At 39.5% G+C, this 27,772-nt stretch overlaps 1 protein-coding gene across 3 annotated transcripts; it reads left to right on the forward strand.

Annotated features, from left to right (window-relative positions):
* The first annotated feature begins 708 nt into the window (after window positions 1–708).
* Window positions 709–27,422, forward strand: ghra (growth hormone receptor a). 3 transcript variants are annotated; one of them, XM_085425834.1, is made up of 10 exons: window positions 709–1,075; window positions 8,911–9,029; window positions 21,064–21,193; window positions 21,389–21,558; window positions 22,627–22,805; window positions 23,409–23,562; window positions 23,714–23,804; window positions 23,935–24,004; window positions 24,678–24,916; window positions 25,018–27,422. In XM_085425834.1, the coding sequence occupies exons 1-10, from the start codon at window positions 1,071–1,073 to the stop codon at window positions 25,775–25,777; spliced, it is 1,917 nt and encodes a 638-aa protein (XP_085281960.1). In that variant the 5' UTR covers window positions 709–1,070; the 3' UTR covers window positions 25,778–27,422. The 3 variants fall into 3 exon arrangements, with proteins under 3 accessions (XP_085281960.1, XP_085281958.1, XP_085281959.1); XM_085425832.1 differs by lacking the exon at window positions 709–1,075 and adding an exon at window positions 6,395–6,643; XM_085425833.1 differs by lacking the exon at window positions 709–1,075 and adding an exon at window positions 6,396–6,632.
* Window positions 27,423–27,772: the final 350 nt, after the last annotated feature.

Consider the following 27,772-nt stretch of genomic DNA (forward strand, 5'->3'; position numbering starts at 1 on the left):
TTTTTGCATTGATCGCATTTGAGTAATCATCGATTGGAAGTGAAATCATGAACACGTTGGAAAAAATGAAAAGCTCTGTGGCGATAATGAGACAGCGTATATGGATGCAGTGCTCAGGGGGGAAAGCAAACCAGCAGCAACAGCTGGCGCATGAAACGTTATTCACGTGTCGGGGCGGGTCGTCCTTACTAACTGGTTGCTTATGGGTGTGGGGGTTTAGGCCCATTGACAGCTGAAATCCTGGCCGAGCCTCTCTTGGCGTGACGTCTCTGGTGGACACTCCACAGGCTACAGTTTAGGACAGAGTCCCCCCACCATGGAAGTGTCCTGTAGTTAAACGATGTCTCTTTCGCACACAAGGACAGGATACATTGTGGCTTATTCTGATGGTTATATAACCTTTGGGGGGAGAATATACATTTCACGTGAAAAAGAAAAGCAAAACGTTTTTTCTTCTAAGACTTTATCATCTAAATAATAAAGAAAACTACATTTCACCGCATTCCTAAATATCTAAAACATTAACAATTAACATAAACAACTATTCTAAACACACCCATTCAACTACAGTACAGTTCGTCTGCTCTAATAAGCTGTTCGTGCAGGTCGCTACTTTCTCTTCACTTTTGCTCTCACCAGAAAGCATGGCAGCGTATTAAAGGGGTTTTATTTTGGAAGTTTGGCCCGGCAGTCATTCTCCCTAGCTGCCCCCTCTGTGGTGGTGGTCAACAGAGCAGAGTGGATTGCTGGCGGATGAGGGCGCTTGATCGCTACGCGAGACACACTGCCCACTTTCTCTGTTTAAGCGACGTAGCGTGTCTCTACCCCTCCAAGTGGTCTAGACGATGAGCAGCAAATAAGGCAAAAACCGCACCAGGAAAGCACGCGTCCGATCCTGAGATTGAGTGATATGTAAAAGTCGTCCCGGTGAGGACTGAGTCGGGCCGAGCAGTCTGCAGTGAAGAAGAAGCAGGACTTGTAACCCGTTAGTGCTTGCGCTGGCCATCAGATGAGCAACTTCTGAAAAGTAAATCTGCGCCGTGCTTGCAGTTTTCAGCTCCACGCTTCGGATGAAGTAAGTTAGTTTATGTTTTTAAAGAGTGAAATGCGTTGTTTGTGCCCATAAAGCTCCACATTTTAAGCATGTTATGCACGCCTCGAGGCTTAGCTTAAATGCAGCACTTCTTTTTTTTACGCAAAAAAAGAAAAAAAAGAAAAAGAAAATCTTTCCAACCCATCACAAACTCATTTGTTCTTCTGGTGCGCACTTTTAAGAGCTTACAGCAGAATCAACAACGAATGGGATTTTTTTTTTCCTGTGCTGCAAATTGGCGTTGCAAGAGAAATTTGGAGAGCTTGGGATGGGATGCCAGCCATAGCTGGATGTGACGGATGTATACTTTTCTATTGTTACCCGTTAAGTCCCGTTAATTACAGCTCCGGGGTGTTTGTACAGTACAGTCCCGCTGTGTTAAACAGCATGCTGACAAATACCGAAACCTCAGTGGAGAAATACAAACATCTGGAATGAGACAGAAGCGCTGTTTCTTTAAAAAGTGATCAAGCTATTCTAAAATGCTCAGAAGGTGCTTGTTTTCTTTGGTGTCTTTGCATGCATCAAATTCAGAATTGAGTGATTATGATATCTGTACAGTTATATCTGTTATTGTAGACGCAAGACATTAGGACAGTGGTTCTGCACAGGCTTCATTGGTGGGCATGTGGGTGGTGGGGGTGGCACACCTGGGGGAAAACGTGGAGTGAATTATATGACTTAAAGGGGGAATAAACAAAAGGAAGAGCTGATGCTGCGATTCTTAACTTTTTAGTTCATCTGAAATTAAGCTGGGATCTTTTTTATTGTTAATGATTGTGGAGTGTGAGCTTTCTTTGGCTTCTAAAGTTTGAGAAGTACTGCATGTCGAGTACAAATATTATGATTTTCTCTAGAAATTGGCAGTTTTCTTTTTAAATATTTTCTCTTTTATCCCACCAATATTGAGCTGTGATTTACCTAAACTGCTCAGTTGGATTCAACACCATCCAAAGACACTCAATATCATATGAAACCAGTACAATAATATTAAGAGGAACTGCAAACATTCATGTAATCAAGCTTCTTACTGACTAAATGACTTCACTGTTTACAATATATTAAGAAATGGTAATTGATTTAGCCTTGCACTAATAGGTTAACCGAGTTTATATCATTCCAGAAAAATGACCACCATCCAAACACCTGCCAAAAGAGTAGTCTGGGACTTTGTTTTTCCTCCTTATTGCGTTTTTATTAACAGCACATGCATTTACCAGTTTCGCAAGCTTCTAATCTCAGTTTGTTTGCTCTTCATCAGTGAACGCTTGACCGTTTTACGAACCACAGGAGAACAATGTTTCTCATTTTGCAGTTTTGATTAGGACGCACACTGCACTCTGATGAGATACACAGAAGGCAGAGTTCCAGCTCTGCTTCTTCTTATTCATCACCCAAAATTTGTGGCCATCTGCACTTTGAGCAGTCCAGGTTGTGTGTTTTTGGTGTGTTTTGTGCCTTTTATTTTCTAGAAGAACCATATTTACTTTCACTTCAGAATCTCATAAATCCATTTGTGCAGTTGCTTGAAAACAGTATTTTACTTTAAAGTTTTACCCATAATCGATTCTCTGTATAAATACAGATATAAAAAAATCGTCGGCAGTGTGTCTTAAACATCACATCAATTTTTATAGATGCATAACTTGCTAATATTCATCCTAATGTAGCTAAAGCATCTTCAGTTGGATGCTTTATTTGATCACTTCTGCATTAATGCAGAGAAAAGCAACGATGAGACATGTGGTGAGAAGCTGTGTAACTACAGCAATTACACACCAGCCCCTACTGTGCAGCTGAAAAGAAATTTCAAAACATGAGGCGAGTAGTTTTAAGAGACATTACAGCCATCGGTTTGTGTCTCGCTGTCGTCACACACAACATTAAGTACAGCTGTTATGTTCCAAAACCTCTGACAGCTCAACAGCACTCTGGAAACCATTACATTTTGCACACATCCATGTACACCTGGGCTTCAGTCATGGTTTTCAGAATGTGCTTGTGTGTGTCTGACATACAGAGAGAAACAGCAGATTTAGACCAAAAGGGAAAGGTACATGTTGCACAGATATAATTAGTCCAAATAACAGAGCTGGAAGGGGTTAGACTGGATAGAGACTTGATTCCTTCAAATTAGATTGAACTCCAAAACCTCAACCACTAAATTTGAACTATTCAGTAAATCACAATAAATCATTAAAGCCTAATGGCACAGTTAATTTTCCAGTTCTGATTAATTTTTTTAAAAACTGTCTCTGAAATGGCCAAATTTGACTAGTAGCAGCTTTACCACCGTCAGGCACCTGTAAAAGATGAAAAACCTGATTTTAAAACATAAAACATTTAATAGTCGATAGCTTTAGACAAACCGCTGTATGCCCGCGTGCGCACAAACACAACTGGAAATTTTGTAAAGCAATTTGACTCTGCTGGACTCGTGCTTGTGCTCATTACTTTTGTCATTCTCTCTCTGACACGCATGCTTGATTTTATTTATACACATATGCATGCATATACACACAGACACCCACTCTTTCCCTTGCTGGTCTCCCACACACATAGACATGAGCGGGGTTTGCAGATGTGTGACCTGATCTGCTTCCAGCAGAGACTTTTCTCATGCCAATGTGCTGACTCTGAGTTTTCCGCACTCTCTTATGAAATAAGAGCAGGGGACGTTAGAACCATCCAGTAGCCATATTTATATAGGGAAGTGGACACACAAACATATATGTGCATAGGTTAAAAATTACATATATATTTATATGTACCTAGCTTCTTCACAAATATACTGATTTCCAGACAAATGTATGTAAATACATCCAGCAGCACAAGGCTTATTTAGAGGAGCTGGTTGCTGCTGTTTTCAGGTCCTTACTCTTGTCTGATTGGCTCTGCCGAGGTAGACTCTCACTCACTACCTGGTGTAATGTGCAGACTCATGTGGAAGTGTTACATTTACTAAAATGTTGAGGCTGGGGTTGAAGTTAAGGAAAAATGTTTGCATGCTATCTAGAGATATAACAATTCTGAACCCGAGACTGAAATTGCACTGCAATCATCCACAATAATGCATTGTGGTTCCATTTTTCCTACACCGTGATGCTCCTGTGGAGTTGTTATACCTGGTTAAATTATGCTAGTTTGGTGAAAGCTGTAATGTTTAAAGATTTTTCAGGGCCTAAGTGAACTGGAAATATCTCAAAACAGCATAGTTTAGTTTTCTTTTATTTTTTGTTTTCATGATGATGATTGTCAAGCGATCAGGCCTGTGGTAAAAATAATTTTTTCCACCATAATCATTTTGTGTTGTTCCACCCCTCTAAAGAAAACCCCGTAGCTTTGGCACAGAAACTGACGTATGATTTTGGAGAAGTACACTCCTGCTGATACGTATTACAGGAACCAGTAGTGGGCAAACGCACAACACAGTCATTGTTTGAATAGATTTCGTTAAAATGACTATAATTTCTGCCACAACATTTTCCAAATTATGTTTATTTATTGTCCTTCAGTCACAAAGTATAGCTAAACCATGTTGAGACACAGTGACACGCTCTATGAAACCATAAATAATAAGCCTGTTGGGTTGCTGGTGAGAAAAAAATCACGGCTCCATAACATTATATTCCACATTTTTCTTGGTTGTTTATGTTTACTTTGTCTTGTTTTGAAGACGATGTAGTTGTCTGGCATCTGGCATCTAAATTATATTTGTTTTAAAGCTTCCCAGGGTGATGATTTTTACTGACATGCTATCATTATTTCATGATTAAAACTGTATGCAGTTAAAGATGCCCTGTAGACGTTTTTCTTCCACAAAAATTCCGTTGTTTACATCACAGATTTTTAAGATTGATTGTATTTTTCTGCTCAGGAGACATCAGAAATCCAATTGCAAAAATAAAATTATGCATAATTTACTGCATGTGTGTGCATCCTGGGGCAGGATACACACAGATCCACTCTTTAAATCACAGTGCTCAAAAACTTTTTAATGTCTCACGCAATTGTTATAAATATTTTGTAGCATTTAGCAGAGTAGCTATGATTTCAAAATTCCACTTTTGTTGTGGAAATGTGAAAATGTTAATTCATTTGCATTCTGTCAAAGTTGAATCACCTCAGGCCATTTAGAGCTTATAAACATTCGTTTTTCTTTAATGCCCCACGAAATAATAAAACACTGAAGTGGGGAAAATGAAAAATGCAGGTCAAATTGCCCAAAGCCTCCCCCCCCATCTGTTAGTGAATAAAATAATCTTCCTTCTTTTCTTCGTAATCCGAATCAGTGTTTCATGATGGCCTTGAAGACCTTACGGCAGAATTTCTTTCTTGTAATGACCAAATGCTAAATCTCATTTCAAATTTCCTGTTGTATTATATGTGGACATGAGCACAGACTGTTTTGCTGACTTCTGTGTTGTATTGCGAATGTCATTAACATGAAACCGAACTAAGCGGGCCTCTTGGGGTTATTGAGCTTTTAGTTTTCCAGGGTGCTGGTTTTGTCCGATAAATTAACACTCTTCTATCCTCTTACCCAAATAAATTTGGACATTTATGTCTGCAAAGGAGCTTGAGGAGTGCCAGTATGATAAAGACAAAACATTAGGGCACAGTAGTCCAAAAAACAATGTCATTACTATTACGTTGCCCATATTCTATATACAGTCTATGGTTTGGATGTAGAGTCCTTAAAAAGAAAGTATGGTTCTTTTTCCATTTTAATACAAAAACAAGTTATTGTGGACACTGAAGATAAAAGAAAAAATGTATTTTGGAATGACTTGCTTTTACTCCCCTGCCCTAAGACACAATTCAAAAACACAACAGTGCACATAAGTAAATTTAGAGTATGAAATTAGTGTCCATAGAAAATATTTATTGACTACAAAATGTCAGAGCGCCAACTAGACAGTCTTTCTGTTTTTTGCTTTCTCGCTAAAGGAAGCTCAAACTAAACTCTAGCTTGCAACATTGCTCTGCGAGTGTTTGTGTACATGTTGTCCTTCTTCAGTTATAGAAGGGACTAACAGAAACGATGTGTCCTTTCACCCCCTAACCTTTTTTTCTTTGGCTTCTGCCTCCCCTGTCAGCTTCTTTAGAACAAACATAGATGATTATAGTAGATTTAAGGAAACATAGGAGAGGCATGGTGCTGGCAGAGGGGTGCCAAGTCAAAGTCTGCATCTGTGTGCCTTAGTATGTGTGATGTGTTCATGTTGTATGCACGTGTGTGTGTGTGTGTGTGTGTGTGTGTGTGTGTGTGTGTGTGTGTGTGTGTGTGTGTGTATGCTTTAGGGCAGAGGTAGTGGGAGGAGGGTTGAGGACGCAGGCCTTAAATGTTTACCAAGGGACCCCAAGAGGCCTGGGTTTAGCCTCCCTCTCTTCTGATTGGCTTAGACAACTCTTCCTGTCAGCCTGTGAGTTTGTAATTGGGTGAGAGAGGAAGAAAAACGGGGGACAGGCTTGCACAAGATGGAGAAGAAGCACCAGCCTTGCCAGGATGTCCACAGATGCTTCCAGATGTGAAAGGGTGAGACTAAAGTACGGATTAACATCAGGACATATTTTGGGGTAAAGGGGCCACCTTTGCTCCAATTTAGTACTTTTACTGGAAGAATGTTAAAGAAGTAAAAAAAACTATGCTAAAAAGAAGTGCAATGAACTTAACTTTTCCAAGGGGGAAAAAACAAACAAACAAGCAAAAAAAATTTCTTATCTGAAAGTGTTTATCGGACGGGTTAATAATTGTTCAACAGAACGGAAGCCAAAAATATGAAATTCATTTGAGAAACATTTAAGTAAGTCTGCATGAGCTTGCCTCTTGACAGTTCTCTGCCATAAATTCTTGCACTGTGTAACTTGGCTTTATATGACCTCTGGACCCTTGGAAGTCATCAGCACAAATATGACTGACTGCTTACAGTGGACCTGTCTGTTGCCACATTCATTAAAAAATTTGCTACATGTGACGAACCAGAGTTGCAAAATTATGTTGATTCTTGTTTTTTTTGTCCATGTTGCAATGTTTAGTTTTTTGTTGTTTTTTTCCGTTTGTTCTTGCTTTAGTTGTGCTTCATGTTTCAGATTTACTGACATGGATTAAGTCTATCCTTGGACTAAAAGCCTGAAATGAAAACCTTTTCTTTTGTCAAACTGAGATGTTGTTTTCCCTTAAATCTAGACTCTTTGTTTTAATGTGTAATAAATCTAAGCCAAATCAAGTAAATGGATGACTAGTGTGGTAAATATGGGCTAGTGAGCTGGATCCAGACATTTTCTTGTCGCTAGGGTTTTTTAAGATACCAGACTTTTCCAGTCTTGAGCAGTTCCTGTAACCTGTGGGATCTGCAAGATAAGATAAGACAAGATTACATAAGATAATGTGGAAGATAAGATAAAATGAGATAAGCTTGGATTCAGGAATCTTAAGATACTTGGACCACGTAATTTAGGCAAATGTATCCTGTGGGGATGGGGTTGTTTGCTGCCCAGTAAAGTCGTGGAGCCACAGCTGTAAATAGCCAAGGGTGCGGACTGAAAATTTGGCCTATATTTAGAGTTTGTCTCTAACACTGACTTATTGAGCGTTTTGTGAATTAGCTGCCATCATATTTTCAAATAAATAAACTACTAAAATATATGTTTTACAAAGATGGCAGGAGAGTTTGTGTTAGAACTTTTGTTGGGAAATACAGTTTCTACAAGTTAAGCCTCCACAGCTTTTTCTTTTAAGGATATTTTACCCTTTTTGTGTCATACATTAAAATTGCCATTAATTGCCATACAGGATTTCATAATTAGATCCAAAGTGCCAAAGTCAAACTACTTGTTGGTTTCTATCTAAAATATTTTGGTCTTGAAAAGCCAGTTTGTTGGGTTTGACATTCTTGGCATCATTGTGGATTTAGATAACTACTTTTTGCTTACCCACCAGAAACCGACCCTACAGAAAATGCTAATAACTCTAATTTAGCAAAGATCTATAATTCCCAGCTGATACAAAAGGAACATGATTTTCCCAGAAAGTTGGTTCTGTTCAAGCGGATGTGACATTCTCCCACTGCAAATCACAGAATCAAGTTTCCGGAATTTCCTTACCTGGATGATTAAGCATGGATCGGAACATGATTTTATTCACTCAAATGGTGACAGCTATTCCAAACAAATGCTAATTTTTCTTTTTATTTGTTGGAAGTTTTAACTCACATCTGTTTCCACTAATAACTTTAAATGTAATAGTGCATCAGTTTTCCAATACTGACACATTTATCGTTAATAAACCAAAGAAACATGGAGCTAAGTAATGTTTTAAAAACTTGCCCTAGCGCTAATAACAGGCTTTCAGGAGCATATATCTGTCTAATGATGTAATCGACTGTGAAACGAATGGATTTAACCATCTAAACAGTCAGAAGGTAGCGTGTACGTCATGGAAAAGTTATTTCAAGTAGCTGTAACTAATAGAAATGTTACTGAGATCTTTTCTGAAATGATAAAAAACGTTTTCTTTTAGAGTTCACACAAAGCGAAACAACACACGTAAACCCCACCATTCATATTTTCAGCTTTGAAATGCCGTAGCTGCAAACTCCCGTGATAATTCCTTACATCCTGTCCAGTGTTTGGTTTCATGTACACCAACTGAAATAAATAGCGGTCACAAATTGTGCTCACAGGCCAGAGAGAAAAAGATGGCGTTAGTGGGGGAAGGAGGCTAGTTCACATGGGAGTGTCACCATGGAGTTCAGCTGATAATTATAATCACAGTGTCTCTGTCCTCTCTTATTCTATCCTCTGTCTCTCCACAGCATCATGGCTCTCTCACTCGCCTCTAATCTCCTGATTCTTCTCATTCTTTCCTCCCTGGATTGGCTGCCCTCTCCAGGATCTACATTTCTCACAGACTGGGACCACACGACATCATCAGGTAAGTTACTGGTGTTCTTACAGCTTTGTGTCACAACCAGTTAGAGTGAGAAATAACATGTGAGAAAAAAAAAAATTCTTCTCTCTTTCTATGTTCACCTCATCAAATATTAACAAGTGTGTTTTGCGTGCAGCATGTTGTTGACACTTGTTATCACGTCTTTTGTCAGACATCAGTTGCAGAGTGCTGTTTGTTCAGATTCATGTGGAAAGGTTCACTGTTGAGCAAACGCTGCATTTTCCTGATCTGGCTTGTCAGGCAGGATAGTGATCAATAGACTCGGGGTAAATATATGACTGGGGCTGCTCTGTCAAAGTCCAGGGACAGGATGATGCAGGATGCTCAGCCAGCTAACCCAGGTGCCACTGATCTATCTGAAATAATTAGGTGAAAGAATACTGCAGATGAGGGAATGAGTTGATGTTGCCATAATTTACCTTTTAAAACCAAAAACTTGCAAACAACCACAAAATAAGTGTGAAATAATGAATTGACATTTTAGCCCAATGATAGAAACAACTACAACTAAGGTAAAAGTGTCAAACCTGGAAAATAAAAATGGTGCTTATTCTGCAACAAACAGGTTTGAGAAATTCCTAGCAACCCCCAAAAAGTGATCAGTCGAAGGTGGTCAAGAGGAAAATCTCTTGTGCAGCAGTGTCTGCATTCCTGGACGTATTTTATGAGGATTACTTCTGGAAGACGGATAAGAAGGCATTTTCTGATCAAAGTTTTTTATTGCAGATGGACCTGGTTCAGCTTGGATAAAACAGAATTGACTCTTGTTCAAGCAATGAATCAGTACATTGTGGATTTAAGGCATCTATTGGGATTATAGTTGTGCACATTTGGATGAAAAGACTTTATTTCCATCCAAATTAATTGGCTGTAGTTTATTATGGTAAGGATTGTAGTCCAAAAAGATTGAGTTAGCAGCTTAACCATCAGCAGGCAGCTTAATTCTGTCTTAATCTGTTGATTGAATGTTTTTGTTTGATCCAGAGAAAGGCCTATAATTGAAATCAGATGCTCAATACATTTGCATACATTTAATGACGCTTAAAGCGTGCAAACCAGTTATATTTTGGCAAGGTAGTGTGCTCTGAGTATATTCTTAGGTGCATCTGTTCATTGCCATTAAAAGGTGAGCCAGACAGCATGAGTCAGTGACCTGAGATCTCCAGGCCATCTCTGGGCAGCCTGCTGGCTGCTGCAGCACCTGTTGCCAGAATGTTAAGCATGCATATTACCTGGAGAAACATTAGTGGAATTTAAACTGTTTGATTTTGGCCCTGCACTTGCACGTGCACGTATTACATGCAAACTATTTATCATTACCTTAGATTTGCATTAGTAAAATCTCTCTCTATACTTGGATTGCCTTTGAAAAAGAGCACCTAAGCATCGCAGCACATCATGTCTGCATGGTTATGGAAGGTATGGCATGCCTTATATGCTATTTTAAGTTATTAATAGTGCAGTTGACAGCATTGGACAATTTATTTCCCTCTTGTTTTTACAGTGCTTTTGATGTAGGTGACATTTAATAGTGTGCAGTGTTTTCCTGCTTTTAGAATGCAAACTCAGATTGCTGTAAGCAGAGAGTACAAAGAGCCGGCAGATCATTATGTTCAAGAAAACACAGCTTGATTGACTTATTTATCAGTACACAGTTTTATTGATTGCGTAACCAATAAATGGAATCAAGCAGTAGTTTTAGTTTTGTAATTTTGCCATATCTTCGGTATTCTTAAACAGGGAAATAGCTTGCCAATTTACTAAGACATTTCATCTTCCTTTGTATGGGTTTAATGAGAAACAGATGGAAAAATACCACTGGAATCCACCGAAGAATGCCAACTCATCGTGTTTTCTCCGGTCAAATTAAGATCAAGTCCACATTAGTGCGTCTTTTCTATTTTTTTTTTTCCATTTGCTGTTATGCAATCTGCAGCAATCTGAAACACAGTGACAATAAATTAACGTTTCACCATCTTTTATCTAGCTAAAGTTCTTCTCTTTCCCTCATTTAAAGTTTTTTTTCCTATAAAAATAATTGATTCCTACTTTAAAATGTCTTAGAAGTAACTTTCCACCTTTGACTTCTTTAGTGTGCGGGGGTCAGGCCCCCTCCAACGGTCTGTTCACTGCTCTAAAACTACTTTATATTTAATTATGGCAAGTTGCAATTCAGTCATACATGTTCAGGATGGTACACAGGCTCTCTAGGTAGATTTTTATAGCAGGAATAAGTGGAATCAAGTTTGAAAGTTCAAGTGCTGAACATATTGTTATTTCTCTTCCCGATGCCAGTACTGGTGCAAAAGAAACCGTTCTTTCTCAGATTTTTGTTGTAAATCAGTCCATCTTCTTTGCCTCGGGCCTGAATTGTTATTTATAGTTGAGGTTCGTGTTACGGGTTATAATTTCTATGCCTTCCCGTGATTGTTTTCATATATTTTCTGATGTGGCAGGAGGAGGCGAGGAAGCAGGGAAAGGTACGTAGTTCAGGTAATAAATTTGGTGTAGCTGAGACTAATGTCTGAGGATACATTTTGAGCTCTGTGTCTTTGCCCTTGGGCCTTTTGACGTTGTTAACAAAGTGGATCAAATATCTTTATCTCTGTCACTTTTACAGTACCATTCTGATAAGCTCTCAGGAAAAACTGCTGATAACCAGGTGATGTCAAAACCATTGAACATTCTGTTTGGTTCACCTCAAATGTTGAAATGGTTCCCAGTGACCACTGTGGTAGTTCAGTCCTGGTCTTCCTCAACAACCGTTAAAACATCTGTAAACACAAAGCAGCCTGTGATAGCATGAGCAAACACATGCAGCCTGTGCCTTTCCCAAGCTCACCACTGCACAACTTCCAATCTGGACAGCTGCTCTTCTCACTACGGCTTAAATGGAAAATGCTTTGCATGGGCTTTTTTATATACCTAAAAAATAACGCTTACAGTAAGAATGCAGTCTTGTGCAGTATGTGAGCCACCCTCAGCATTATGCTTTTGGAGTTGTTTAAAATCATTTTGTTGCTCTGCTTATGGACTTAAAAGAGTCTTCCTGGAATTCTGTGTCTGCAGCATATTTATGTCTGTTGTTAGGCGAGCCACAGAACAAGCCAAGAGTAGACATTTGGAGATGCTCCTATGTAGTTAAAGGCTTACCATAGTGATTATAGGCTGTGTTAGTCATTTCATTCTATCTATCCTTGCTCACATATACACTCACACACACTTTCCTTTTTCTTTTATTTTCTTCCACAACCTTCCTTCCTTGATTGTCTGTGTGGCTCAAAAGGACCTCACTCCTTAAGCGCATAGATTGATTCTGTTCAACAGGGCTGTGTTCCTTACCACAGAGGTGGTAGCTAGTGGTAACCGTGCAGAGGTTTGGTCCATCTGGCTTGTACACACAATCCACAGTTACATCTGCTTCAACGACAAGCGGTGGGTGTGAGCTTCAAAGTTGGGGCCTTGTGTGGGTAATGGTGCCTGAAGTTAAACACAAAGTTGGAAGAGCAGAAGAGAGACATGCATATTGTAGATAGCAGAAGCTGAGGGGAATTCATGGTTGGGAAAGTGCTGTGTGATGGAAGCAATGCTGCAAAGAAGACTAATTTAACATTTTGCATGCAGGAAAATTTGCCCTGATTTTCATATCTGTACATTGAATAGGAAAGTGTCATAAGCTGCAGGATGGATGGAGGAATACCAGAGGATAGATTAAAAAACATTTTCACACATCAGCAACAGTCCTGGACTGTTGTCTGCATTTCCTGGCAGAGAGACAAGAATTCAAATACCTGACTCTGACAGCTTGGACATTAATTTTAATGTCCAAGCTGTCAGAGTCAGGTATTTGTATCTTTTCTCTGCCATGTCCAGAGTTCAAGGTCCATGTGGTCTGATTAAGCGCATGTGACACTAGAGCAGGTAAATCCGATGCATGCGCAGCAAATGAGCAGTTGCCATCTGACCCGACTCTTTGCACTCACTACCCAGGCAAGCACGCTTTCCTACACCGGAGTGCTGCCAGTGGCGAGAATGCATCTCATGCGGTGTATCTCCCGCTACACTCGCATAGATAACTGCAGTCGCTGTGCCTCGTTCTCTAATGTGATTGGAAATGGTCTTACTTTGCGCACTAAATACGTTTACTCGACAAATTGTTGATTCACAAGAATCAGAAGAGTTGTTTTGAAATTGTGCTCATTATATGGAGTCTTCATACTGCAAATAAAGGACTGAGAGTTGTGAAAGTGGGAAGGTTGCTTTAAGACAGAAAGCTTCCAATTAAAGAAAAAAACTAAATGAAAATAAAGTGTTTTTTCAGGGGAGATAATAATTAAGAAGAAAAATGACAGCTATGGTGTGTTCACACCAAATGCAAAGCCAAGTTTCACTTTGCATTACTCACATACAAATACAGTAGATGGATTTTTTTTTGGAAAACCACAAATATTCATCACACAGTAGGAGTGAAACTGTTACCAGGGGCCCGTTCTTCGTACCTCGCTAAGTAAGTTAGCTGGATTTTATTGTTGACGATTTCGCGCGATCCTGGATCCTTCGGTTCTCCGAAGCTCATCCGGGACTTGCTGTCATAGCAACAGATCCGTAAGCGTAAACCTGCTCGGGAGCAGGTTTACTTTATGTAAACAAGATTAGATCGCGGCCACTCAGGTATGTCCGCTTCATTTATACGAAAGCAACAGCGATATTTTACCACTGTTTGTCCATAAATAAATATTATCAATGTAACTAAAGATAATGCAGTACTTGATCCTTTTATTGATTTCATACAGATACATACAGGTCATTTCCTAAAAAAAGGGAAATGTACTATTAATCATTCTATTTCATGTATTTGATTATTTCAGATGTAATTCATATTTTAGAGTAGTAATTGTAAATTACGTCGTGTAATCAAGATGAGAGACCACGGCTATAAAAGCGAAGGTGGATTTGGGAAGTCTGTCGCAGCCATGTCCTGTCCGTATACGCGAGCAACCCATTGCGGAAGGTGCAAGATTGACAAGGAGAGTTCTCAGAATTCAGCGTATATTGCGGGATAGACAGGATCCTTTAGCTCAGCGCGACAGTGTGCTCATAGAGAGATATTGATATTCCCGTGAGGGTATTATTTACTTAACCAACTTGTTGACGAGGGGGTGCAGGACCACCACCTGTCTTTTTTTGCTCTGTCCTTTTCTTGGTTGCTGTTATAAACAAACAAACAGATTATTTCAGGGTCTCTTTGCAAGAGACTAAAAGCAATATAAGTGATAAATATTACCATTCTGTAGAATATTCTTATATTTCACTTTTACTTGTTCCCATGTTCTAGTGGGTCCTGTCGTGGCTCTAATGTGAAAGAGGATATAATGTAATATGATATAATAAATTTACCCTACCGCCTACTGGTGTTGGCCAGAGGGGCCGATGGCGCGATATGGCAGCCTGGCTTCTGCCAGTCTGCCCCAGGGCAGCTGTGGCTAAAACACTCGACTTCCCGCAAGTCGAGCTGCCCGAGATTCACAGAATTAACAGATAATGTTACATTTTTGTGATTTATATCTTATCAGGACGATAGAATTCTTATATCGGGATATGAGATTTTGGTCATATCGCACAGCCCTAGTCCCAGATACAAAGAACTGTAAGAAAAGCCTTAAAGAAAGTTTGCTAACAATCGTGAATATAGCAGAAAACATAAATAAAAACCTATAGGCTAATTGAATACCAGCTAACCTAGAAATTATGTCTTTATTTCACCTCCCTACAGTGTTGATGTATCACACTGTAATAGAGATTTGATTTGTCCCATATGAGGATCTCTGACACCCTCCAGTACAAAGTCCAAAGAACAAAATTAGGAGCAAGAACAACACTTGTTCTTTACTTGAACGTGGACATAATATGACATAACTAAGCTAAATCTGTGAGCTGTAATGGCATTAGAGAAGATTAACATCATTAGTCACTGTGACTACAATAAGCTGACTGGGTCACTACGCGGCTAAACACACCGGGCTGTGTCTCAGGGACTTCAAAGCTATGAACATTGTCATGAGGCTCAGATGAATCTAGAACTTGACATCCAGTCAAGCTTCAAACGAGAAGAAGCCCCATTGCATGTTCTGTTGTGTTACTGAGCAGAGAGGCAGGATGTATTCAAGGAACAGAACAATGGCATATTTTTTGTCGCTTATTGTTTTCAAGGTGTAAGTTTAGTGCATATGCATTTGTGTGTGTCCGTGCACTTGAGTATGGAACTGCATGTGCAAGCTGGGAGTTATTTATATCACCTATTTACATTCCGTTGTTTGTATCCTGTTGCAATCGCTCACCTTTCTCCCGCTCTCTTCTGGCCTGCTTCTCGCTCTTACTGGCTCTGTCAAGAGTTGCACCATGTCCTAAGTCACTATGTAACCTTCACCATTAAGCCCAGTTTGGAGCTTGTAATTTTCATTGCCTGTTTTATTTGAAGATGACGAAGATGTATGAGAGTATTATGAATATGAAATAAATTTCTTCTAGACTTTGTCCTCAAATTTTTCTCTCTGATTCTTTCTTTTCCTCGTCATCCAAGACATGTTCCCATGGAAAAAAAATTACGTTGTGTGCTGCACACAGTTATACTTCTACCGTGTGTGCGCCTGTGCATGTGTGCGTGTGTCTTTGGGCTCTGGTGCAGGGATATAATGTAGGACTTGGCATGTGCAGACTGACAGGCACTTTTACTCTTAGCACAGTGTCAGCATGTGCTGCCAACTTCTCCATCTGGATAACAGAAATACACACAAACACAAACAGAATGATGGCGTTGGAAAAAAACGATCATATGGCAGAAGTTGGTGCTGAACAGCCAGAAAGGTCTCAAGTTTGCTAGGCAGGTACTACGGCTCGACACCTGCCAAGAATAGATGTGTAATAGACATGGGGAGCGTAGAATAAGGCATATGTGAAATGACTGGAAAACTAGCACCTTCAAACACAACCCCAATTCCAAAACTGTTGCAACACTGTGCAAAATGTAAATAAAAAAAGAATTAAATGATTTACAAATCTCATAAACATGTTTTATTCACATAGAACACAGAAATCACTGTCTGCGAACTGTGTTCAAAGATGGTCTTCTGTGGAAGTGTTCCTGAGCTCAGTCAGTGACTTCTATGACAGGATCATTCCTGCTTTTAGTGCAGTGCTGCCTGAGAGCCCGGGTGTCCGTTATTGATTTTTATCCATGTCTGTTGCTCACAGAGATTTCTCCAGATTCTCTGTCTGTTTTGATGACATTATGTACTGTCTTTGCAATTTTACATTGAGAAACCTTATTCTGAAATAGTTTCACATTGTAGACACAGTTTGTTGCAGACTGGTGAATTTCTTGCTTTCTCTACTCCAGAGAATCTCCGTCTTTCTAAGATGTTCTTTTTGTATCCAGTTGTGTTAATAAACTGTTGCCAGTGAACTTAATTAGTTGCAAAATGCTATTCCAGCTGTTTCTTTGTAATACCGTTTAGTTTTCCAGCCTCTACTTGCTCCTGTCCCAACTTTTTTAGAAACTTGTTGCCAGAATCCCCCCCTCCTTTTTTTTTTTTTTCAAATTTTCTCAGTTTAGATATTTAATATCTTTTCGTTTTTTGGTTAATAAATATTGGTTTATGCAGTTTGCAAATCATTAAATTCTGTTTTTACTTACATATCTCACATTGTCACAACATTTTTAGCATGGGGGTTTATGCTAAATTATTTTAAAATTGTGCTGTTTAAGTTATAGTTTTACTCCTATAAATGTTATCATTTATATTTATGGTTTAAATGAATACTTCCAGAAACAAGGCTGCTTTTAGTGTCATGTCATTTTATGGGGTTTTTCTGTGGTCAACTGAGAGCAGACTCTTGAGTTATGTGAACAATGTGACTGGGGACAACAGGTTCAGTTGGCAGGTCTGTGTGTTCTCTTAAAGTACAGGGCAACCAAATCATTTTTAAACTAAAACCACAATGAAGAGACATCAAGAAGTTCTCATTTACATGTCTTTTTGGCATTGTTTATAGTGATCATAAGTAAGAAGTGGACAAAAATACCTAAACATGTGCCCGAACAAAAAGTCCCAAGTAATAGATGTAGCCCACAATATGGGGTAAACAGGGCTAAAGAGCTTTACGGTTGACAAATGTAATGGAACATTTACATGGAAATCTATTAGTGCGAATCTAATTCATGATAAAACAAAATCATAAACTTTTATGTTTTCACAAAGATACAGAAAGTAGTTTTTAAAAAAATGCTAAGGCATTTCTGTCATTATGACATGATCAAAGTATCGTAGCTAACCATATGTATTTCATTTTCATGCTCCTTATGCATCAGTCAGTAACTACTAATATTTGCACACATGAAGAGTGTGCAAAGAGTAATGGACCCAAAACTGAACCCAGGGGAACGTCACATGGGGTGACAGTTGGGACAGATTATAAATGATCTGCAGCGTATAAACAGTCGCCTACACTGACTTAGTTTGCCTTTATTAATAGAAATATCGATTAAAAGAAAATGCTGCTCTGATTTAATTTCAAAACATCTCTTTTCATCAAGTGACATTTGTAGTACCGGCTAATGTTTGTTTTTTAGTGGCGTCACTCTTCCTTCTTCGTTTTCCATCACATCTCGCTGTTCCTTTAGTCAGCCTTTTGGAGCATGACTAACCTCAACATTAACTTAAATCTGCAAATGAGCTGGAAAAGGTGATCATTCCACTCCTCATTACAATCGAGCATTTCGCAGTGCGGTAACTGGTAAATGCTGGTTGCACCTTTTTCTCTCGCCTTTTTCAGTTCTGTTTGCCAGCCGATGTGAGAGCCTAGGGCCGAGTGCTTTATTTAGGTTTCTTAGTGGATTTAAACCCTAATGGCTAAAGCTGACATGGAGGTAGATAAATGGTTTCCTAGCTCCTCTACACAGACTGATGAAGAGAGGACGTGAAGCTAAGAGCTGTTTATCAGTCTCAGCTGCACATCCACGTGGACAGACAGATACATATGGACAGCCAGGATGAGGCAGTACACCCACACACACACATGTACACACACATGTACACACACATACGCACACACATGTTCAAATTAGTTTTCTTCTTCCAGCCACAGGCTTTCAGCTCATTTAGTACCTGGCAGGTGCAGGCAGGATTTAGCTTTCCATTACTGAAACTCAAGTATAGTTATATATGTAGTTATATATGACTACATGCTGATAATGTGAGCACAGCCTTAAAAAAATATTACAAGCCTATGTAGTCAGGTAATCAACATCCTCCTGTCAAAACATTACCCCTGGCTTGTGAGTCAGTTACAGCTGGAACGGTCCAGTTTTTATCCTTTGAAATACTGAAAAGGAGGAAATGAGAGAGAATGACAAAATTAGAGTGTGACCCTCAAGGTGTTGCGGCTCAACCTTTCACCTTTGACATGGTTTTAAGTTCAAAAAATGCAAATAGCTTTTTAAAAATACGGCATTGCTCTTTGACCTCAAGATTCTTCTTCTCTCGCAGACAAGAATAACAACTGGAAGATGAAACGCGTAAAAAAAAAAGCACGTCTTATTACGTAATTATTGATGATCATAAAAAGTCTTGTGAGTTGTGAGTAACCCCAAACATTTTCAGACGTGTAAGTACCAATCAATACAAATTATTATCCCCCCAAATTTACAGCCCATATAAAAACCCTAGGACCTTAGAAGTTTTGCTTCTGTAGTATCCTATTCTTCTGTAGTTCTAAGGCCTTCTTGCATTCAGCGTCTGCAGAAAGCTCTTTGATGGTTGCAGCTGGAATTTGTTGGCTGGGGAAGGGAAGCCGAGCTGAAATAGCAAACCTCGGGGAAGCACAACAGCGTGCAAAAGGTGAAGGGAAGGGAGGTGGGAAAGGCACAACTGCACAGGAATGCAGAGAATTATGAGGTTATACTGGCACCAAATAGCATGGAAACAAAGTAGGTTTATATTCCACGTGAATAAATGGTGTGTGCGTTGACTGCCCTGCCTGAGTTGGTCTTGTTGATAGCTTGTCTTGTTGTAGTTAGATGTGTGTAAGTTGAATCAGGATGCATGCTTGGTAGGTGTATGTCTGTATGCAGATGCCAGTAACGTGCCTTTCTTCTTCTTCTTCTTCTTCTTCTTCTTCTTTTTTTTTTTACAAGTGAACAATCTTTAACGAGTCTGTGTGGAGATATGTTTTGGTTTTATGTTTAGAAACTATCAGCTCCAGTTGGTCTGTAATTTCTTTCCCCTGTGTTTTGATGCATGTTTATGTTCTAGGTCTGTGTGTGATTTATAATGCAGGCAGTGAGAAGAGAGAGCTGGCGGAGAGCCAGTGGAGCAGAAATCAATGGTACTTTCAGCTGCTTATTTATGGTTGCACCAAACTCTGGGACTCTATATTCTGCTGGGCGAGAAACTGATCTCCGACAGGAGCGGGGGGGCTGGGAGGGAGGAGGGGTTAGGTTGTTACGAAATGTTTGGACACATCGAAACGTTAGCAGCATAATACTTTTTTAGCAAGTTCTTTTTTTTTTCTACTGGTATGTGCGCGCAATGATATTCATGGGATTCACAGGGTAGCAGCAGCGGTTGTTAAAAGAAAGGAATAAAATATTTCTGGCACATTTGCAAGTTTGTATTTGTGCATTGTTTCAGAAATCATGTGGAAGCATGCCATGGAAGCATTTTCCATTTGTCTAGCAACTCTTTGAGTATAAATAATGCAGGATTACACTTAATACCCAGAGCTCATCTGATAGTCTTTAAATGTGGATTGTAACCTTAAGGTGCTATTATCTGTTGTGTTTTTATTGTTTTCAACTGTGGCAAGTTTCTGCAATTCTGAGGTTAAGATTAGATTTCAGCAAGTTTACTCAGCCTTTCTGTGAAAAAGTGATGTCTGACACCACCAGAAGTCATGATATTAGTGCAATTAAAGATGACTAAGCTGTAAAAGGCTCACGCAGTATTGGTGCCACACTACCGGGCAAGAGGGCGGATGGGCAAGTGGTGCAAAGTTTGTGAATGTTATAACTCGAGAACAAGGAGACATAGGAGCTTCAAAATGATATTATAGGTGCATCTACTAAAAATCTCAGATGAGTTAGAACCTCAGTGACCTCAAGGTCAAGGTTTCTGAATATCTCGTGAAGTTTATAACTAGAGAACAAGGCGAAGTAGGATTTTCAAGGAATGGAATATTGGTGGGGGAAAAAAAAGAAGATGTACTTCTGCGAAAATTCAAGTTACTTTTGCAGAGTCCTGAAAAAGTTTTGCGAGATCCTGAGAAAGACTTTTTCCGCGCATTTAGCGTACATCTATCAGTACCCGAGTACTGCAGCTGGCTGTTAATGAATTCAGCCAAGACTGCCAGGTCAGAGTACTCCTTCGGATGAGTGTGTCCTCTTGCACTAAGAACTCTCTTCAGATGTCTCTCACTTATAAAAACGGTCTCTACTGTCAAGCACTGATCTAATTTCATAGTTTAGGCCAAGCTCAAACTAAAAATCTATTCATCTGTCCCACGGGTGTGTGTCCTCCATAACTGTGGTTTCCAAGGTCTCATTACTGACCTGGAAGTGTTTGGAGTTCAATCAAAAACTTTTGCGGGATCTCGCACAAGTAACTCAGGCTCTCGCAAAAATACATCTTAAACTTTTTTCTCCAATGTCCTTTGAAGGGCTCCATATGAAATTGATACTAAAGGTGCATCTACTAAATATCTCAGATGATTTTGAATCTCAGTATGCTTGACCTCAAGTTCAGAGTAAGCTTTCTGAAAATCTTGCGCATTTGATGATTTGAAAACACAGCAATGATTTTCAAATTGATAGTGGGCCCCTAGGAGACCGTGTATCTCTGTATTGTTAGACGAATAAAGCAAAGCCCCTGCAGACGCTGATAGATGTTAATAAAGGTGATTCATTAGCCTAATGCAGTCTCACTTCCTTTCTAATCGTTGCTCTTCTAACTCTGTCTTTCAGCTCTCATTGAGCCTCATTTTACTGAGTGTATATCAAGGGACCAGGAGACGTTCCGCTGCTGGTGGAGTCCTGGCACCTTCCACAACCTCTCCTCCCCTGGAGCACTCCGAGTCTTCTACCTTAAGAAAGAGTAAGTGTAATCTCCAAAATGCTTGCTTTACTCTCAGAAATCCTAATAATTGCTTGTTTTGTAGAAAACTTCACGTAGGCACATTGTTTTGTGTGAATCAGTGAGCTCCATTAATGATGGTATAACCTTTACTTGACAAGAATTTAGTTTTTTACTTCTTCTTATGTTTCTTCTGCCATTGTTTCACTCATTCAGGTCTCCTACCAGCCAGTGGAAGGAGTGTCCCGAGTATATCCATTCAAATAGGGAATGTTTCTTTGATGCAAATCACACATCCATATGGATCACTTACTGCATGCAGCTTCGCACTCAAAACAACATCACCTATTTCAATGAAGATGACTGTTTCAGGGTGGAGAATATTGGTTAGTAGCCAAGATTTGTGCATATTTACAGATTTTTTTAAAAGTTTTGATTTATCAGAAAATTTGACATCCTACTGTTTCTCATTTTCAGGTTGTATGTAAAAATCCTTTATAGCATTAGGAGACCTTTACAGATGTTACTTAATGTATTCATATGTAATTATATATTCATATTTCACAGCACAAAATGGTTATTTCTAGTTCAATGAATTACTCGTGCAGAAGGATACCTGGAAATTCTACTTGTTTTTGGACTTATGTCAGATAAACAGTGCTTAAGTGGTAAATACTTTGAGTCTAGAAGATGCTGACAAGCAATATATTATCATATGGCAACGTCATATGTTGCCTGACATCTTCTTCATGGAAAGATCTTTGTTTGTTCTTTTTATGAGTATAAATTAATTGTGGATGTTGTCTTAGACACTTGACCTGTAGTAGGGTCAGGCTTTTAGTTGCTGCTTATTCTTCCAAACCTCTTTGTTTATAGAAGGAGCGTAGCAACTACTTGTTGAATCAGCTCCAGATGATTCTTGACATTGTTTAAAATGCCTTCTCCCCCTCTTCTTTATGGCCAACGTTTCCAGTTATACCAAAGAAATATCTATTTGTGATGTGTTCATGATAATATCAAATCAGACCTGTGCAGTTTCAATCAATATTGCTTGCATTTGCTCCAGTCTCAGTTCAAAAATATCAATGTTTTACACAAATGTAATGTGATGGGAGGACTCCTTCTTTAATAATTATGACTTCGTGGAGGTTTTCACTTCTTTGCTTTGTCCTTATGTCCTCATCAATCGTGTTAAATTAATGAAGAAAAAAGAGAAAAACAAAACGTGTTGATCATTTAGTTTTAAATCTGTTAAATGGAATTAAATGTTTTAATCTTTGTAAAGGGAGTGACACAGTCTGGATTGAACAGATATTGACTTTTTGAACATAAGCAGTATTTTTTTAGTATTCTGTTAACCTTTTTTATGTGATCCTAAATTAGCATACCAAATCAGTAACTAGAAGTGTCCTTTCCTTCTGTTCGAATATGAACTTTTGCCTTTTCTCTGACAGTACGTCCTGACCCGCCAGTGTCTTTAAACTGGACCCTGCTGACTATAAGTCCTTCCAGGCTAAATTATGATGTCATGGTTAACTGGGAGTCCCCACCTACTGCTGATGTTAGGTTGGGATGGATGCGTTTGGAGTATGAGTTGCAGTACAGAGAGGGAAATACCACAAACTGGGAAGCAGTAAGTCTTTTATTCCTAACTTTTTAATAATCTTGCCCATTATTTCTTTTTACACACAGTTCCTCACATTGACAAAAGCAGATTTTGCACATGCACATTAACACAAATAAAAAAAGCAAATCTCATGCTCTTAAAAATGGATTGTAGGTCATCGAAGCAGAGTGTTATGTTTCTCTTTCCCTCCCCCCTGAACACTTGTAGTTAAAATGCAGTTGGAGCTTTGCTGGCAAGGCTGTGGAAGCCAGAGCAAGGCCTTAGCATCTGTGAAGGAAGAGAAGGGAGGGATCTGTAGGTCAGAGGCCATGGGACTGTGTACAGGCTCGTATTCATTACCGCTTGGCTTGCCTGATGGTTGGGGACCTCACGTCCATCTGTTATAATAGCATGTCATCTATCCAGTCTATCTGAAGTGCATCAGTAATTGTGTAGTTACAGGTGCCAAAAATAAAAACGGACCTCTTGACACCCTCCTTTTCTTACTCAGCCTTTAACATTGGTGTTGTTACTATTTCTGTCAGGATAGCTGCATCATTCTTTTTAAGCACATCATCATCATTTCTTTTTTTAATTTACAAAAGGTTTGTCTGTTTTTGCAATTTTCAGTTGGAGATTCAGCCACACTCTCATCAGACAATCTACGGTCTGCACTTAGGAAAAGAATATGAAGTACATATCCGCTGCAGGATGCAGGTTTTCATTAAATTTGGCGAGTTCAGTGAATCCATCTTCATTCAAGTGACTGAGATTCCTAGCACAGGTAACGCATGTGTTAGAATGATGCAATGCATTTTTGGTGAACTGCAAACTGTTTTTTTTTTCTTTGAGCATTTAACACAGTATGATTGATGAAGCCAGAGGACTGGTTGTCATCATTATTATGACGAGTTCTGTTTCATTTTGCTTCTTAGAGTTTCCTGTCCATCTCACACTGGTTTTTGTATTTGGGACTGTGGGTATCCTCATACTCATCATGCTCATAGTCATCTCTCAGCAGAACCGGTACGAGCACTCACGCACTCCCTCTCTTTCATGCATCTGTGGTGTCCAAAACATCTGTGAAACAATGAAACATCTGCTAAATCACAGGTGCACATCTCTCTCTTTCTCTCTCGTTCTTCTGTCATTGCAGATTAATGATATTTCTGCTGCCGCCTGTTCCTGCACCCAAAATCAAAGGCATCGATTCAGAGCTATTGAAGGTATTTCTGGTCTGTGATTTTTCAAGCAAATGCTAGACCCCCGCAGTCAAGTAGCGTGACTGTCAGAGGGGGATCAAAATTGTTGTGTATTTTAATCAGATTTTAAAAAAGGCAATGTTTGGAAGTAAAACCATTATATAAGGGATTGTGTAATCACATTTTTAAAATTATATTTCAATTGTAATTTGGATAGAAAACAGATTCCTGTCTGTCTGTGCGGCTCATATTGTAGAGATATGTTAGGTCACAAAATCACCACATCACTCCCTCGTCTCTCTCTCACACTCACTACCAGTTTATCATCTGACTCAACCACCAATTAAACGTGAAACAAAACTGAATATAAATAACAAGAAAAAATGGACATAAGGACCACTCAGAGGGAATTAGACAGAAAGAGCATCATGATTCAGGATTGTGTTGTGGGTGTATTATTCACAGAGTGCATTTAAAAGCCATACAAAACAATCTCACCTCTGAACAATTAAAAAAAAAATCCTGATGTAAATTAATAAATAAGTTATGTTGTTAATTTGTGAGTAGACCAAGCTGCCATACACTTTTTGTTGGGTTTAAAATTTTAGACGTAAGTCTGCAAAGTCAGAGTGTTTTACAGAGGAAACTGTCAATTTCTGGAGCCTAAATGTCAGAACACTTGTTTGTACACTTGCAGAAGGGGAAGCTGGATGAGCTGAATTTTATGCTGAGTGGTGGAGGAATGGATTGCCTGCCCATTTATGCACCAGATTTCTACCAAGATGAGCTGTGGGTGGAGCTCATGGAGGTCAATGAGACAGAGGATGTAGATAGTGGAGAGAAGGAGGATAACCGGGGCTCAGACACCCAGAAACTCCTGGGTCAGTCCCAACCTGTCAGTCAACACATCAACATAAGTTGCTCTAATTCAATCAGGTATGGCAAAGATTTACATTTAAAGGTGTTATTTGTTTAATCAAATAGCTCTGTGAATACTAATTTCTTTGCTTTTCTTGTTTTTTTGGCTTCTCCTCAAGTGGTCCAGATGCTGAGTCCGCCCAGGCCACCTGTTACAACTCAGATCTCCCTGAAGAAGAAACACTAATGCTGATGGCCACGCTTCTACCAGGACAACCTGATGAAGAGGAAACCTCCCTTGATACTGTAGAAAGATCCTCAGCCTCTGAGACAGGTGAAAGACAGCTCATCCAAACCCAAACCAGAGGGCCCCAGACCTGGGTCAACACAGACTTCTACGCTCAGGTTAGCAATGTTATGCCCTCTGGTGGTGTGGTGTTGTCTCCTGGACAGCAACTCAGAATCCAGGAGAGCATCTCAGCCGCTGAGAAGGAGACAAAAAAGAAGCGGAAAGAGAGTGAAGACAGTGAGGAGTCTGAGGAACGGAAGCAAAAAGAGCCACAGTTTCAGCTGCTAGTAGTGGATCCAGAAGGAAGTGCCTACAGTACAGAGAGCAGTATCCAGCAAATCAGCACTCCTCCCCCTAGCTCTCCCATGCCCGGTGAGGGGTACCACATCATACATCCTCAGCCAGTGGAGCCCAGACCTGCAGCCACAATGGAGGTTAATCCGTCGCCTTACATTCTTCCTGACTCCCCCCAGTTTTTTGCTCCTGTTGCAGACTACACAGTGGTTCAGGAGTTAGACAGTCATCACAGTCTGCTCCTTAACCTGCCTAGCCACCAGACCCCCCCTTCCTGCCTGCCACAGCACCCACTCAAGGCACCTATGCCTGTGGGGTACATTACCCCAGACCTGCTGGGAAACCTCTCACAATAAAATGACAAAGACATCAGACCTTTACATGTAAGGCTGATTCACCAGGAAGTTACCCGCAGTCGTCCTACCCGATTCCCGTTGGAAACCAAGTAACTCCCAGCACACTGGGCGGCTGAGATGTGTACGGGTGTCTATTTTCAGAGGATGCTGAAAGGCAGATATAAAAGGCTACAAGATACTCTCTTAACTTCTTTGCATCTGCTAAAGCAGTTCTTTCTTTTGAGGCAGCCAAATATTAACATCATAAACCAAATGCACAGTTTGCTCTGTTTCGTCAGCATCTCATGCATCCATGCATGATTACAGTGAGCCAAGCAAACATAATATCAATGCTTAACTGCCTTGTGTTGCATTGTATCTCTGGCTTATTGTGTCCAGAGCAATGACACTGTTACAGTCTTAATTTTACAGAGTGCTTTCAGTGCATGACTGATGGTGTGAGTTTTCACACCAAACAAAGGTCATTGCTGACGGTGATGCTGTTTACCCCACGAGGTACTTTATCAGTTTATCAATAGACCGTTCTTATCTCATCATATCATATTAGCACTTCACTAGAGATATATTTTTATAAAAAACAACAACCAAGTACACTGTTCAATACCTATCCAGATTTAGCTTGCATTCCAGTCTTCATTTTATCTAAAAGGTAGCTGTTCATATTTTCAGAGTAAGTAATGGAATTGAGGTCGTATAATGTCAAGCTATGTTCCTCTTAACCTCTAGTTCAATAGAATGTTTAATGCTTTAAACAAATAGAAAAAAACATCCAGCACGCGTATACACACACAAGAGATACCAAAGTCAGGGCAACAAACACCAACAGCAAATTAAAGTTAGTCCAGTCACAGTTATACCTCTTTCTTTTCGTGGAAAGTGTTTAAAGGAAATCTGGGAAATGAAGGAAACCACTAACTTACACATAAGTAGACACAGTAGAGAAATTAAAACACTTCATGGACTAGTACCCATAATTAATTGAATATCACACGCTGATATACATATCTAATTGTGTGGTTTGTTTGTTTTTTTTGAGGTTATTTATTGACATTTAATTTTGACGCCAAGTTCATACGTTGCACTGAAGTGCAGCACTTGTATTATGAGGAAGAATTCTATCAGTTTCACTCACAGCTGGGAGAAAACTGGGCTATACGTTACAGAGCACCACCAAGTGCCTTGCTCAAGGGCACGTTGATTAAGTAGTTTACCGGAGAGAAAGGGACACATGCACACAGCTAGCAATTCAGAGAGACTAGGGCAGCGTATTTTTTTAACTTAAACCATAATGCTCAAGCTTTCTTCTTGGGGTTTGTATTCCTCTGGTGTAAATGAAGCAAGCTGAAAGACTGTGAAAGTATACTTTAAATGTAATTAGCTAAATCTTTCTACCTATTAACTGCCAAGTGTTAACAGCCTGTGCCTATAATATTATAAGTGGCTTGCCAGTTCTGTGCTATGGTACTATGTTTATGCAATCACAACTTGTGCATTTATGCATTGCTTTGTGCAGGCAAGATCTAGAAGTGGACAGTGTAGGTGAACTGTGCAGAGATATCGCTTTTAAAAATCTGCACAAGCACTGCAACGGCAACACGCACGTGCGTGCATGCATACAAGACAATAATGCGTAAAACTATTTCCCTTAATCATATTTTAGTCTTTGCCTCGTTCACCTAGTTTATCAGCTGCAAACCACAATAAGCATCCTGCTAATCATGCTCACAAAACCTTTCAAATCCAAAGTGATTATGAAAGTTCGTACTGACCACTTGCAAACTGACATGTATGTAGCTGCGAGCATTCCTCCCCAAGAAAAGCTCAGTTATATATTGTTGCTTAATAAGTTAGATATCTTTATAATGTTTACAATAAATTTGTCCTGGGAATTGGGGGATTTTTGTAATACTATCAGAATCAGAATACTTTATTAATCCCGAAGGAAATTAGGGTTACAGCAGGCAGCACGCTAATGGCGCATGCGCACAATGTGGG

Source organism: Rhamphochromis longiceps, linkage group LG12 (assembly GCF_057381845.1).
Source record: "Rhamphochromis longiceps isolate RC_006_pf linkage group LG12, R_longiceps_female_GT1.1, whole genome shotgun sequence".
NCBI lineage: Eukaryota > Metazoa > Chordata > Actinopteri > Cichliformes > Cichlidae > Rhamphochromis > Rhamphochromis longiceps.